Source organism: Sturnus vulgaris, chromosome 24 (assembly GCF_052056855.1).
Source record: "Sturnus vulgaris isolate bStuVul1 chromosome 24, bStuVul1.hap1, whole genome shotgun sequence".
NCBI lineage: Eukaryota > Metazoa > Chordata > Aves > Passeriformes > Sturnidae > Sturnus > Sturnus vulgaris.
In genome coordinates this window covers 5694449-5708596 of record NC_142266.1, presented here as the reverse complement: position 1 = coordinate 5708596, position 14148 = coordinate 5694449, and the positions used below count along the sequence as shown (strand labels likewise).

The 14148-nt window shown below is 58.4% G+C and overlaps 2 protein-coding genes across 2 annotated transcripts; both read left to right on the top strand.

Annotated features, from left to right (window-relative positions):
• Positions 1 to 80: 80 nt before the first annotated feature.
• Positions 81 to 7552, top strand: TXLNA (taxilin alpha). The gene is made up of 11 exons (XM_014885633.2): positions 81 to 257; positions 1363 to 1494; positions 2127 to 2459; positions 3195 to 3286; positions 3877 to 4047; positions 4651 to 4845; positions 4935 to 5054; positions 5213 to 5287; positions 5618 to 5710; positions 5968 to 6063; positions 6514 to 7552. The coding sequence occupies exons 2-11, from the start codon at positions 1386 to 1388 to the stop codon at positions 6808 to 6810; spliced, it is 1581 nt and encodes a 526-aa protein (XP_014741119.2). The 5' UTR covers positions 81 to 257; positions 1363 to 1385; the 3' UTR covers positions 6811 to 7552.
• Positions 7553 to 9451: 1899 nt separating this feature from the next.
• Positions 9452 to 13925, top strand: LOC106858793 (uncharacterized). Its single transcript, XM_014885637.2, has 9 exons — positions 9452 to 9920; positions 10011 to 10165; positions 10709 to 10863; positions 10949 to 10971; positions 11249 to 11501; positions 11794 to 11937; positions 12329 to 12620; positions 12715 to 12824; positions 12953 to 13925. Exons 1-9 carry the CDS (start codon positions 9766 to 9768, stop codon positions 13052 to 13054), a joined length of 1389 nt encoding a protein of 462 aa, XP_014741123.2. The 5' UTR covers positions 9452 to 9765; the 3' UTR covers positions 13055 to 13925.
• Positions 13926 to 14148: the final 223 nt, after the last annotated feature.

Here is a 14148-nt window from a genome sequence, read left to right as displayed (position 1 = left end):
CGGTGCTTCCCGGCAGCCCCCGCGCGGCGGGCGCTGATTGGGCGGCGGCGCGGGCGGGCGCACGCGCGGCCGTTGGAGGCCCCGGGCCGAGCCGCTCCCTCAGCGCCGGTACCGCCGGAACCGCCACAACCGCCGCCACACCGGCACCGGCCGGGCACCGGCACCCACCGCCCCCGCCGATGCGCCGGGCCCTGCGCGCCCGTTGGCTGAGCAACGAGGCGACACCTGCGTCAGACCGCCGGCGCTGACGTCACGGGGTGCGCGCGTGACGTCACCGCGGTGCGGGGAGGGGGGCAGCGCGGGGCTGCTTTAACGGGGGGGTCACCGGGGGGTGACGGCGGAGGCTGCACCGGGGGCTGGGCCGCGCCCGGGGCGATAACGGGGCTGGGGGGGGGCCGGTTCCCGGTGTAACGGGGACACCGCGGGCCGTGCTGACCCGGGGAGCGGGGCTGGACGGGCCGGGAATGCCGGTGCCGAGGGAGCGATGGGCCGGGCTGCTGCGGGGCCGGTTCTCGCCCTCGAGCCCCGTTTTCACCCCCGAGCTCCAGTTATCGCTCCCGAATCCCGGTTATCATCGCCCGAACCCCGGTTCCCTTCCCCTAGCCCCGGTTATCACTCCCTGAGCCCCCGTTCTCTTCCCCCAAACCCCGTTTATCACCCCCCGAGCCCCGGTTCTCGCCGGGAGCCGCGCGGTTGCAGCCGCAGCAGCGGAAAAGCAGCGCCGGAGGCGCGGGGCCGGTGCCGGTACCGGGCGCTGTCCCGGGGATCCCGTCCCGCGCGTGGGTGCTGACACGGGCCGGGCGCTTCCCTCGCTCTTCCCTCGGGTTTTCCTTCCCGGAGCCCCGGTGGGATGTGAGAACAGCTCATTCCTCCCCTCCAGACCAGCAATCAGCACCCCCGGGTCCTAATCAGTGTCATAGCCAGAGGCTGAGAACATCCAGAGCCCTCGGAGGCAGAGGGAGTGAGGATGGGGAGCTGGGATTTGGGGATTTGCAGAGGGAGTGAGGATGGGGAGCTGGGATTTGGGGATTTCAGGCTCTCCTTAGCCAGGGAATTCAGTAGGAATTGATCTCTGTGCTGTGCAGGCTCTGATTTCTGGGCCAGATTTGAAATCCCAAGAGCTGAGAAGGGCAGGAAGGCCTGAGGGGGTTGTGCCCAGTGGGAAAATTTTGTTTTCTGTGAATTGGAAGGTGCTGCCTTGCTCCAGGAGGGGATTCCAGTGGGAATTATCCCGACACAAACTGGGAGTCAAGAGATGCTTTCCCCAGCACAGAGCTGAGAACAGGCTCCTTCCTTCCCGAGCCAGGCTGATCCCAAAAATCCTCTGGATGTCCTTAAACCTCTCCCTTTCTGTTCCTGCAGCGTGAGAGGGTGGAAAGGCTGTGATGAAGAACCAGGGAGTGGAGACCAAAGCAGCTCCACGTCCTTCCAGAACGAGCAGCGGGATGGGGCTGGAAGAGGGAGACTCACCAGAGGCTGCAGCTCCCCCAGAAGGTGGGGGGGACCCCTGGGGACGTTCTGTGGGCAGTGCTGGCATTCCCTGGAATGTGTGAGGGTGGGAAGAGACAGGGGGTTGCTTTTTCTGCATGAGGCTGGGCTGCTGTATCCAGAAAATTCTGCTTTTCCAGGGCAGAAAATCCTGGGTTTTTTCTCCCTTTTTTTCTGTGTGTGTGCAGTCCTAGAGGAGTTCCCCTTTCCTGGCTGCTGCCAGGATGTTCTGCCTGCTCCATCCCTGTTTGATCCCAGAGATCCAGCTGCTCTTACCCATGTTTAAAATCCATTGTCATGCTAAAAAACCCAGCCCTGGAGCTGCCAGTTCCTCTGAGGAGGGAAAAAAAAAAAAAATCTCACACACAACCTGCTTTCCTTAAAAAAAAAAAAAAAAAAAAAGAGGGAAGAGAGGGGAATTTTCCTCCTGACAGATGTCAGAGGCTTGGTCATGCTCTGCTGATCAAAGGCTGTTGGGAATGCCCCGCCATTGTCAGGGCAGGGAACAAAGCAGCTTATCCTGCTGCAAGTCCAGGCAGGAAAAAAAAAAAAAACCTCCAGCAGGCTGAGGAAAAGGGGGAGAACCCAAATTTTTTTTTTTTGTGTGTGTGTTCCCATTTTTTCCCACCCCACCACAGCTCCCCAGGAGGATCCCAAACCCTCCCGGCCCTCGGTGCGCGACGTCTCGGAGGAGCTGAGCCGGCAGCTGGAGGACATCCTCAACACCTACTGTGTGGATGCCAGCCAGGACAACCAGGGCGAGGAAGGAGGGCAGGGAGAGCCCCCCGAGCCCGAGGAACCCGAAAAGGGCCGGAGTGAATCCCCCAGGAACGGGGAGCAGGAGCCAGGAGGCCCCGAGATGAACGGGGAGAAGGAGAACGCCAAAGGAAACGAGGAATTCCGGCCTGGAGAGGAGGGTGGAGAGAGGGATCAGAAGAAAGCTCAGGAGAAGAAGAAAGCCAAGGGTTTAGGTGAGGGGTTTTGTGTCTCCCCCCACTCTTGGGGTTTAGGGATGGGATTCCCTGCTCTTCAGAGGTTTAGGTGAAGGATTCTGTGTCCCCCGAGGATTTAGGGAAGGGATTCCATGTCTCCCATGGATTTAGGTGAAGGATTCCCTGCTCCCCAAGGGTTTAGGTGAGGGGTTTTGTGTCCTCCAGGGGTTTAGGTTAGGAATTCTGTGTCCCCCAAGGGTTTAGGGAAAGGATTCTGTGCCCCCCAAACGTTTAGGTGAGGGATTCTGTGTTCCCCAAGGATTTAGGGAAGGGATTCTGTATCCCCCAAGGGTTTAGGGAAAGGATTCTGTGTCCCCCAAGATTTTAGGTGAAGGATTCCCTGCTCCCCAAGGATTTAGGGAAGGATTCTCTGCTTCAGCTGTGCCTGAGGCTATCAGTGCATGGATAAATGGATTTTATCCCACACTAATCATCCTCAGGAAAATCAGAGCCTCGAATGTGTTTGGGAGCATTCTCCTGTTCTGTGGGGGTGAGGAATGCACCCAGTGCAGCCTCTGAATTCCATGGGCACAGCTGGCTCCAGCCAGCCCAGGGATGGTTTTCCCCTCCAAAATCCAGCTGTTCTTCCAGCATGGTGAAATCCTGGGAATTCTCAGTCCCTCCTTTTTTTTTTTCACGTTTCCAAATCAGAACTCTGTGTCGAGCCATTTTATCCCATTTATTGCATTATTCCCACTGCACGTCTCATTCCAGGCAAGGAAATCACTTTGCTGATGCAGACCCTGAACACCCTGAGCACGTCAGAGGAGAAATTGGCAGCACTGTGCAAGAAATACGCTGAGCTGGTGAGTCCTGGGGCTGGGGGAGGATGAGAGGCCTTGGACAGGGACATTCCAGGGACACTCTGGGGCTCCCTGGTGTCCTGGGATCTCTGGGCAGGAGAGGGTGGGTGTTGCTGGGTCCAGCCTGGTGGTGTTTGTGAAGGAATTTTGACAAATCTGGTTGCAAGAGGAGCTCAGATCTGTTTTCACACACACACACACAAAGCCTGATCCCACGTTTAACCAGAGCCAAGGTGGAGTTGTGAGCATGGATCTGGATCTGGAGGAGGTTTGGGGTTGCCTTTGCATGTCCAAAGTGTCCGGGGGTGGTTTTTCCCTGTGCTGAGGGGAACAAGGAGCTCTTTCCTCCATGGAATTCCAGCAGGATGGGAATTGAGGAAGGAGAAAGGTCCTTGGGCTCTGTGTCACTGCTGTGTGCTCAGAATTGTCACACGGGGCACAGCCAGCTCGTGTCCCCTCAGTGGGGCACAGCTCTGCCCTGCTGCCCCCACACCCTGTGGTGTCCCCACACCCCGTATTGCTGTCCCCACACCCCGTATTGCTGTCCCCACACCCCATATTGCTGTCCCCACACCTTTGCTGCCCTCTCCCAGCTGGAGGAGCACCGGAACTCTCAGAAGCAGATGAAGATCCTGCAGAAGAAGCAGAGCCAGCTGGTGCAGGAGAAGGATCACCTGCAGAGCGAGCACAGCAAGGCCATCCTGGCCAGGAGCAAACTGGAGAGTCTGTGCCGGGAGCTGCAGAGGCACAACCGCACCCTCAAGGTGAATTTCTGCTCCTCCCCGAGCTCTTGGGTCCCTCCCCATGAGCTCTCCATGAGCCATTTGGGCAAGTTCACCTTTGCCAGTGGTTGCCCTCACTCTGCCATCAGGGCAGTGCTGTAATTTTGGTGTTGAGCCATGGTCACCTGCAGTATCCCAGTTGTTATTCCAGGCTCCCAGTAGCCTGGCCAGTGTTCATAGCAGTGGTCAGAATTGGTAGTTAAAAATTTGCAGGAAAATTTCATTGTGAAGCTTCACACCCTCACTAATCCCCCGAGCACACGATGCCTCCACAGAACGCAGTTTAGCCCATGTGATGCTGTTTGAAATTGCAGAAAGAGAAAACAGAATAGTCTTCAGAATTATCCTCTGTCAAATTAATCATGGATTGTTGGTTCAGAGATACCAAATGTCAAAGATTTTTTTTTTTTTTCCATTTTGTATGTACAAGCATTTCTGTAAAAGCTGATATATCTCTGAGGAGAACAGAGAATTTTTGAAGGAAGGGAAGGGGGAAAGCTCAGAGCACTTTCCCGATGGATATGAGGAATAACTGGATGGGTTTGGAACATCATTTTGGGAAGTTTTCTCCTTACCCTGGTGCAGGAGGAGGGTGTCCAGCGTGCCAGGGAGGAGGAGGAGAAGAGGAAGGAGGTGACCTCACACTTCCAGGTGACTCTGAACGACATCCAGCTGCAGATGGAGCAGCACAACGAGAGGAATTCCAAACTGCGCCAGGAGAACATGGAGCTGGCAGAGAGGCTCAAGAAGCTCATTGAGCAGTACGAGCTGAGGGAGGAGGTGGGTGAGGACAGGGCCAGGCTGCTCCTGCTGCTCCAGGGGAGGGGGAAGCTCTGGATCCTCCCTGAGCTGTGCTGTTCCCCCCACAGCACATTGACAAGGTGTTCAAGCACAAGGAGCTGCAGCAGCAGCTGGTGGATGCCAAACTGCAGCAGGCCCAGGAGATGCTGAAGGAGGCAGAGGAGAGGCACCAGCGGGAGAAGGACTTTGTAAGTCTTGGAGCAGTTGATTGGGGCGTTTTTTTGCCTCTTCTTGTGGATCCCTGGGTGTTATCCCAGGTCTTGGCAAGTCCAGTGGCTGCTTCAGGAGCCCTGCCGTGCCTCTCTCGTGCTGAGCATCCCCAGGTAACTGCTCTGCTCTTCCCCAGCTGCTGAAGGAAGCTGTGGAATCACAGAGGATGTGTGAGCTGATGAAGCAGCAGGAGACCCACCTCAAGCAGCAGGTGAGCCCCCTGCTCTGTGTGCTCAGCCCGCTTTGTTTGGGGGTTTCCCTCCCTCCCTGAACCACCCAAATTTCCTTCATCTGGCCAGCAGAAGGGCAGGATCCCTCCTGGCTTTGGTTTTGGTGAGCTGAGGCTTTGCTCAGGGATTGTTTCCCAGCAGTCATGGGATCAGCCAGGAGGTGTTTGTAGAACACTCTGCTCTGAGGAACTTTCCCTGGGACAGAATTCTTTGGCAGAGCAGCTCCTGCTGTTTGTCGGTGTCCCAGGGCAGCAGCTCAGCCCTTGGCTGGCCTCTCCCCTCTGCCATGAGCTCCCTGTCTCTCCCCACAGCTGGCTCTGTACACAGAGAAGTTTGAGGAATTCCAGAACACCCTTTCCAAAAGCAGTGAAGTGTTCACAACGTTTAAACAGGAGATGGAGAAGGTGGGTGACGCTTTTTCCTTCGTGCTGCTGGGAGCTGGAAGAGCCCCAGCTCCATAATTCCAGTTAATTTCGGGTGTACACCCAAAACTTGGGGTGACACGTGAGGACAGGTGGGATGTCCCTGCAATGTTCTCCCTGGGGTTTGTTCGTTTTGGGGTGTCCTGAGCAGGGCCAGGAGTTGGACTTTGATCCCTGTGGGTCCCTCCCAACTCAGGACGTTTTGTGAGTGGATTTGTGCCTTTCCTGTGGTTCTGTAGATGACCAAGAAAATCAAGAAGCTGGAGAAGGAGACCACCATGTACCGTTCCCGCTGGGAGAGCAGCAACAAGGCCCTCCTGGAAATGGCAGAAGAGGTGAGGGGAGGCTCTGGAGCAGCTGGGGAGGGGTGGGATGGGGACAGGACAGCTCCTGCCTTGGTGCTCTGTGGGGGCAAAGGGAGAAAGAAGCTCCTTGGTGATTTGGGTGCTGAAGGTTTGCTTGGTCACGGGGATTTTCCCCTCAGGTTTCCCTAGAATCACTCATGGAATGGTTTGAGTTGGAAGGGACCTTAAAGTTCATCCAGTTCCACCCCCTTCCATGGGCAGGGACATCTTCCACTATCCCAAATTTCTCCAAGCTTGGCCTTGGACATTTACAGGGATCCAGGAGCAGCCACAGCTTCTACCCCGGACTGGGAGGAATTTCATCCCAATATCCCAGCGAACCCTGCCCTCCCTCCATTTAAAACCATCCCCCCCGTCCTGCCGCTCTCCCCTGATATCCCTCTGGGGTTTCATCTCTCCCTCTGTGCCTCTCTGCTGCAGAAAACCCTCCGGGACAAGGAGCTGGAGGGGCTGCAGGTGAAGATCCAGCGCCTGGAGAAGCTTTGCCGGGCGCTGCAGACGGAGCGCAACGACCTCAACAAGAAAGTGCAGGACCTGTGTGCCCACACGGACCTGGTGGAGCCTCTGAAGGAGCCATCCCGGGACAGCTCCGAGGCAGCTCCTCAGGATTCCCTGAGCTCGGGAAAGGCCCTGCAGAGCCCGGATCCCGCGGGAATGGCGGCAGAACTGAGCACGGCAGGGGCGGGGCAGAGCGGGACTGAGGAGGGCACGGAGTGAGCCCAGGGCAGGGCACGGAGCTGGGCTGAGGGAGGGTGACCTGGGAGCTGCTTTTAGATTCCACTCTGCCTGTCCTGGCACAGGTGGGAAAAGACAGGACACAGCCCTCCTGGGGATGTGAGATTTCCTAGTTTAGGTTTTTTGGAGGGTTTTTTTTAAGATTTTATATATATATATATATATATATATATGAGATATATATATGAAAATGTGCAGGGCAACATTTTATGGATATCCATGAGAAGCAGAAGGGCCCAGCCAGCTCCCTGCCTGTGTGAATATTGAAAAGATGGAGCCTCAACTGCTCATCCCTCTCCCTAAAGGACCTTGTCCCTGGCAGGCTCAGGAGAGTCCCAGGGCACAGGGACAAGGGACGCTCCTCCACCATCACAACGACTCCACCCTGGACTGAAAGCAGAGCTGGGAGAATTCCAGAGCATTCCCAGCGCTGGCTTCTCCCTCTTCCCTCTGCCAGGCAGGAGGGAGCTCCTGGACTGGCTCTTGCTGGCAGCTCGTGGTGAGCTGAGGGCACAAGAGGCCGTTCCCCTCCTCTCCATGGGTTCTGTGTCTGGACTGGGGACAAGGAGAAGCAGGAAAGGGGGTGCCTGGTCCCACCCCCGGGAATTTTTTTGCTCTTCCCAGGCCCTGCCAATGTCTCAAAACCGCCTTACGATTCACAGTTGCCTCTTTGCTGAACGCACACGTGCACAAAGTGTATTAAACATTTAATCCAAAGGTCTAATTCCCAAGTGTTTTTGCATCGTTGTGCACAGGGATTGGGGAGGTGCCCCCGAGCCCCTCTGCCCCAGCCCCGGAGGCATCCACGGAGCTGGGACTCCAGGAGGATCAAACCTCAGAGCTTTGTGTGCTCCACGAGCTGCTGCTCCAGCGGGATCGGCTCCCGGACTGCTCCTTCCTGCCTGGGCGTGCCTGTGCTCTCCCAGCCCCACTTGTGCTTTCCCTCTCTGCTTGGAAGAGATTTCCCCAGCGCTGCCTCACCCGGCGGGGCCTGGATGTGCTGGGAGGGAGTTTAGGGACAGAACGTGGGACCTGCTGGCACCGGGTTTTGGGATTTTCCTGAATTTCTCAAGACTTTGTCATTTCGCTTTTCTTTTGGAAGACTCGACTCGCTTCAAACCTCGCTGCAGCTTCTCTTTGTGACAGACTTTATTCCCAGCATTGCCTTCCTTGTGCTGGAAGCTGAAGCCGGCTGGCTGGAGACGTTCCCCGCCGTGGATGTATCCAGTGGATCCGTCTGGGATTCTCTTCTGGCCCCACAGCTGCTCTCACATCTCCCCTCCATGCAGGACCTGCCTCCGCGTCCCCTTTTCCTCCAGGGAATCCAGATCTAAGGAAGGCAGCAGGGCCGGGCTCTGAGGCTCCACAGAGCCGTGGCTGGACTTGCACTGGGACAATCCCTGGAGCTGTGGTGGCTTTGTCTTCCAGCCCCTCGCTGTCAGCGCGGTTCCTCCGGGATGATCCATGAATGTAGCCCCGGCCGGGTGGCACCGCCCCGTTCCCAGCAGCCGGGCTGAGCGAGGGCTGCTGCCGGGATCTGGACTTCATTAAAAGGAAAACCCCTTAGAAATTCACCAAACCTCCTTCTTTTTTTTTTTTTTTTTTTTTCCTCGTCTTTCCCCTCTTACGGTACAGAAACCCCCGCGGGGGCTGTCGTGTGTATCCTGTATCCAATAGAAACACTCCCAAACCTCGCTGCTGCCTCTGCTGCCTCTCGTTCTTTATTTCCCAGGACGGGAGTGAAGATTTTGGGCTGTGGGGCGGCCACATCAACTTCCCTGTGTCCCAGAGCTCTGCTCCTGCATTCCCAGTGGGAATGAGGTGGGGGAGGCTGGGAGGGACATTTTGCTGCAGTGGAGATGGGATGTCCCCGCTCAGGGGGGACATCGGGCTGTCCCCAACACCTGGCTCAGCGTGGCTGTCCCTCCCTGCGCTGCTGCAGCCACCAAGAGCCACCAGCCCTGGGGGTCTGAACCCCCAGCCCCTCCCGGCTGCTCCCTTGTGCCCCCATCGGCTCCAAAATGTCCAAGATCGATTTAAAATCCTGCTGGGATTCACAGGAGCAGCCGCGCTCGGCCTGGAAGGGAGGGGGGGAGGTCGGGACTTGTTTAATCCCGTCCCTGCGCCAGGGCTGGAGGCCCTGCCCGGCTCCTTCCAGCACGGACGGATCCTGCGATCGCGGCACTGCGGGGACACCGGAGGGGACTCGGGGTAAAGCCCAGGGCCGGGGGGGCGGCAGGAAAAGACCCGGGATCCTGGGCCGGATTCCCGACCCTGCGGGATGCTGATCCCGGGGCTAGGTCCGGGGATCCTGCGGGCAGCCGGTGTCCGGCAGAGCCTGGAGGAAGTTCCCTTTCCCTTTAAATGCAAATCCCAGGCTGTGCGGACGGTGTCCGGTAGGATCGGGGTGTCCATCGGGTCCCGGAGGCCGGAGCGGGTTTGGCACAGGTCAGTCCCGGCCGTGGCGCTCCGGACAGCGGCCGGAGGCTGCGGACAAAAGGGGACAAAGGGGCTCCGCAGCCCCCGGAGCTGCCCCGTCCCGGCTGGGCCCGGGGCCCGGGGCTGCTCGGCGGGACAAAGGGGGGGTGACAAAGGGGCCGAGTTCCTGCGGGGATGCTCCGGGCGCGGGGAGAGCGGAGACCCCCCGGGAACGGGGATCCGAGCTCCTGCTCCGCTCCACCGCGCCCGGTGCGGCTCGTGAGTGCCTCTGTTTGTCCCCTCTTTTCTTCCAGGGGGTCACCGAGCCCTTCCGCTGTCCCCCTTTTGTCCCGGGGGTCCCGGTGTCCCTGTCTGTCCCCCCTTAATCCCAGGGATCCCCGGGCAGCCTCCTTCTCTCCCCTCGCCATCCTCTCCGTGCGGGGAAGGAGCCTCCCAGCGCCGTGTCCATCGCTCGCAGGGTGCCCGTCCCGCACCCCCCGCATCCCCCGCGTTGCGGCCATGGAGGAGCGGAGGAAGAAGCGGAGCCCGAAGCCGTGCCTGGCTCAGCCGCTGCCCTCCGGAGCCCCGCGGCCGCTGCCCCCGAGCAAGAGCACGTCCTTCGCGCTGCCGCTGCCCACGCTGCCCTCGCCCCGGCAGCGACCGCGGCCCCGCCGGTCAGTGGGACCCGGGGGGGACCCGGGGGGGAACCGGGGCACCCCGAAAGGAGCGGCCGGGGCGATGCCAACGCCGTGTTCCCCGCGCAGGACGAGCAAGGAGCGGGCGCGGGCGGGCGCGGGGGGGTCCCGGGGGGCCCCGCTCCAGCACAGCTTCCTCACGGATGTGTCCGACGTGTGCGAGATGGAGGGGGGGCTGCTCGGCCTCCTCAGCGACTTCCACTCGGGAAAGCTGCAGGCGTTCGGTGAGGAGTGGGGTGGGTCCGCTGGGAAGGAGGGATGGGATTTTGGATGGGATTTTGGGATGGGATTTTGGGATTTTGGGATGGGGAAGGACCAGGCTGGGGAATTTTGAGGCTGGGGAATTTTGGATCCACGAGGAAGGGTGGGATGGAGAAAACGTTGGATCCATAAGGAAGGAATGGGCTGGGGGATGGATGGATCCTTTCCACGGGCACAGGGAAGCTGTGGGATGGGGGAATGTCCTGGATCCAAGGGGAGGAGTGGGCTGGGGAATGGATGGATGGATGGATGGATGGATGGATGGATGGATGGATGGATGGATCCATAGAGAAGGAGGGATGGGCTGAGGGTTGGGATTGATCCATAGAGAAGGAACAGGCTGGGGGGTTTGATGGCTCCTTCCCATGGATCCAGAGAAGGGGTGGGATGGAGGAATGTCCTGGATCTTTATCAGGACTGGGATCCATAGGGAAGGAAGGGGCTGGGGCTGTGATGGATCTCTCCACGGAGCAGGGTGTGATGGAATATTCTGGATTTCTCCCCAGGGAAGGAATGCTCCTTCGAGCAGCTGGAGCACGTGCGGGAGATGCAGGAGAAGCTGGCACGGCTGCACTTCGGCCTCGACGTGTGCGTGGAGGAGCTGCCCGAGGAGCAGAAGAAGGCGGCGGCCGACAGGAACCTGGACCAGCTGCTGGCACACGTGAGTGTCACCTCTGTCCCCTGCCAGCGCTGGGACACCCCCGGGGTCCCCTCTGGACCCTCAGCCTTTCCCTTTGCTCCCACAGCTGGAAGAGCTCAGCAGCTCCATGTATCCTTGGCTGGTGACAGTGACAGTGGCAGGGGTGACAGTGGCAGTGGTGACAGTGGCAGTGGTGGCAGTGACAGTGGCAATGGTGGCAGCGATGAAAGGTGGCAGTGATGGAGGTAGCAGTGGTGATAGTGATGACAGTGATGGCAGTGACAGCGATGGCAGCGATGATGGTGGCAGTGGCAGTGGTGACAGTGACAGTGGCGACAGCAGTAATGACAATGACACTGGTGACAGTGACGGTGCTGGCGCTTCCCCTTGACCCGCTCTCAGACAGAAGCTGCACCTGGCCGAGAGCTCGGACCCCGAGGACGCGGGGCCCTGACCCCGTCCCTGTCCCTGTCCCGCTCCCCGCCATCCCCGGGCGCCCCAACCAGGCCCGGCCGGGCCCCCCCCGCCATGGCGGCGGCGGTCGCGGCCCGATGACGTCAGCAGGCGGCGCCGCGGCCATGGCGGCCGCGCTGGGCCCGCGGGACGGGGCTGAGGCCGAGGAGCGGCGGCGGCTCCTGCGCTCCGTGACCCGGCTGCAGGTACGGGACAGAGCCGGGGGAGAAACAGGGCTGGGGGACGGGAAGGGAAGGGAAGGGAAGGGAAGGGAAGGGAAGGGAAGGGAAGGGAAGGGAAGGGAAGGGAAGGGAAGGGAAGGGAAAGTGGATGGGACCTATGGGGGGCACATCTGGACGAGACTCTTGGGGTGGCACATCTGGAAAGGGCCTTGAGGGCACATCTGGACGGGGCAGTCTGGACTGGGGATGCTCCAGGCCGGGCCGGGCCGCGCTCGGTGCCGGTGCCGGTTCCAGCGCTGCCCCCGGGCCGTGCCAGGCCTGTGCCAGGGGGTTCCTGCTGCGGAGGCGCCTCCGGGGCCTGCGGGAGGAGTTCGAGGCCGTGGTGCTGGAGATCGAGGGGGACCTGAGGCAGCTGCGCTGGACCGGCCGCGTTCTGCAGCGGCCGCGCTTCGATCCCGAGGTGCGTGAGCAACGGGGGGAGCGTTCCCGGGAATGGGGACCGGGGAACATTCCCAGGAATTGTAGCCCCTTAAAGGTGCCGAGTTTGTGCCCCTGCCCTGTCTTGACCCTGCCCAGGTGATTCCACTTTCCCTGGTCCCACCTGTCCTGGCCCTGGAAAATCTTTGTTATGGCTCAGAGCCACGTTCCAGACCTTTGTATTTTCTTTAATAGATTTTCTTCTGTGTATTTTAATATTTTCTGTGATATTTCTTTATATCTTCTCTATATTTTTCCTGTTAATCTTCATATTTTTTCATAATTTCTTTTAGACTTTCTTGATTTTTAAAATACTTTCTTCATATTTTTCCCCCCTCCCTGTATTGGTTTTTTTTCTGTTTTCCTTTGGGCAGCCCTCCCCAGGAAAGCCCTTGGATGCAGGGGAGGCTGCAAAGGATGAGACCATTCCCAAAAAAACCCCGGAGAAGCCGGATCCCCCTGGAGCAGAACGGGCTGGGAACTTTGGGAACATCCCCTCCTCAGCCCCCCTGCCCAGTGGGACAACCCCAAAGCCCCCAAAACCCCCAAATTTGGGGTCTGGTGCTGATAAAAGCCTGGGAAAGGAGGGAAGAGCCCTGAGCCAGGAGTGGGACAATGACAGCGTGACCTCGGAATGGGACAGCAGCCACCTCGGAGCCAGCCCAGGTAAGGGACACAAAACCTCAGGAATATCTTGGCAAAGCTGGAACAGCTCTCCCACAATCCGGAATTTTTCGTTTTTCTCCCATTTTTTTGGCAGAAATCCCAGCGGACCTGCAGGGCCTTTCCCGCTCGGAGCTGCAATCCCACAGGAGGCATCTCCTGATGGAGCTGCTGTGGATCCAACAGGCCATTGCCAGCAGGAAACACGTGAGGGCTGCTCCTGCCTCTTCCCAAACATCTCTGGGATGGGCTGCATTCCATTTCCCAGGGATTTGGGGTGGATGTGACAGGGATTCCATCACCAGTGCTTGGTTTTCTCTCTCTGTCTCTCGCAGTTCCTGATGCTGAAACAGAAATTGGGAATTCCCAACCACTCTGGAATTCCTGAGTTCTTGGATTGGTTTGGAGAAGCTCTGGAGCAGCAGCACAAGTCCTGATGTGACAGTGGCATCCCTGGGATGTTTCTCACTCTAGAAAAACGTGGGAAGAAAATCCTTTTGTGGATATTTGATCCAAGCAGGATCAAACATCATCAGCCAGGGGGGTTGTGGTGTGTCCTGCAGGGATCCATCCCACGTGATCCCTGTTTTCCTTGGCTGATCCAAGTGGAAAAAGGATTTTCACTTCCAGCTGGTGCTTTTGGTGCTGGAGTGGCCGAAGGCAGCAGGGACCTGCAGGAATGAGCTCTTCCCACAGAACTGTGTGGATTCCATGTGGGAATCCGTGTTTGGGATGGCTCTGCAATATCCAGGATCTCCACGTGGTGGATTTTTGGGAATACTGAAGTGCTGAGTGGGGAGGAGTTCCTGTGCAGGTGGGGAGGGAGGGATGAGGCTCATTCCTGCTTTTCCTCTGGCTCTGGGAATTTTCTCCTGGGGCAGAGCCAGGAAAGGACCTGGTGCTTTGTCAATTCCTTCAGCTCAGGGACATTCCAGGTCCCTCAGAAAAGGGACTTCCCACGTGGTGCTGTGGTTCCCTGCCCTGACCCTTGTGTGGACACTGCAGATGTGGATCCTTCTGTTCTGGAATTATTTTTATTGTTTGGGAATAAAAAAAAAACCCCAAAACAACAAAACTTTTCCTGATGCTGAAGCTGTTCCTGCCTGGCTTCCTGATTTCTCCTGGGCAGAGCCAGGTGGGTCCATGGCTGAGGTGTCCAGTGGGTTTGTCCAGGACAGGACAGGACCTTTAGGACTTCCCAAATGATGCCGGGGGGTGACAATGCTGATCCATAAATCCTGCTGGCTGCTCCTGTGCCTGGATCAAATCCTGGAGGATTAAAGAGCCCTGTGGTTCCTGATGCTCTGAGGGTGTTGGATGTGGCCACAATTTCCTGCTGCTGGGTTTGCATCCATGGAAATTGGGCTGGGCTCAGCAGGGAGGGTTTGGGGTGCTCAGGTGGATTTGGGGTGCTCAGGTGGGTTTGGGGTGGCTGGAAGGGTTTGGTTTGGGCTTGGCAGAGGACTTTGGGCTCAGTGAGGGGCTGCTTGAAGGGTTTTGGGGTGGTCAGAAAGGTTTGGGGTAATCAAAA

Excerpts from the sequence above, each read along its gene's own strand:
- LOC106858793 (XM_014885637.2), top strand. The coding sequence starts at position 9,766 with ATGGAGGAGCGGAGGAAGAAGCGGAGCCCGAAGCCGTGCCTGGCTCAG. Across the intron at positions 10,166-10,708 it reads GGGAAAGCTGCAGGCGTTCG|GGAAGGAATGCTCCTTCGAG; the intron begins GTGAGGAGTGGG and ends ATTTCTCCCCAG. Across the intron at positions 12,825-12,952 it reads CCATTGCCAGCAGGAAACAC|TTCCTGATGCTGAAACAGAA; the intron begins GTGAGGGCTGCT and ends TGTCTCTCGCAG.
- TXLNA (XM_014885633.2), top strand. The coding sequence starts at position 1,386 with ATGAAGAACCAGGGAGTGGAGACCAAAGCAGCTCCACGTCCTTCCAGA. Across the intron at positions 4,846-4,934 it reads AGTACGAGCTGAGGGAGGAG|CACATTGACAAGGTGTTCAA; the intron begins GTGGGTGAGGAC and ends TTCCCCCCACAG. Across the intron at positions 5,711-5,967 it reads TTAAACAGGAGATGGAGAAG|ATGACCAAGAAAATCAAGAA; the intron begins GTGGGTGACGCT and ends GTGGTTCTGTAG.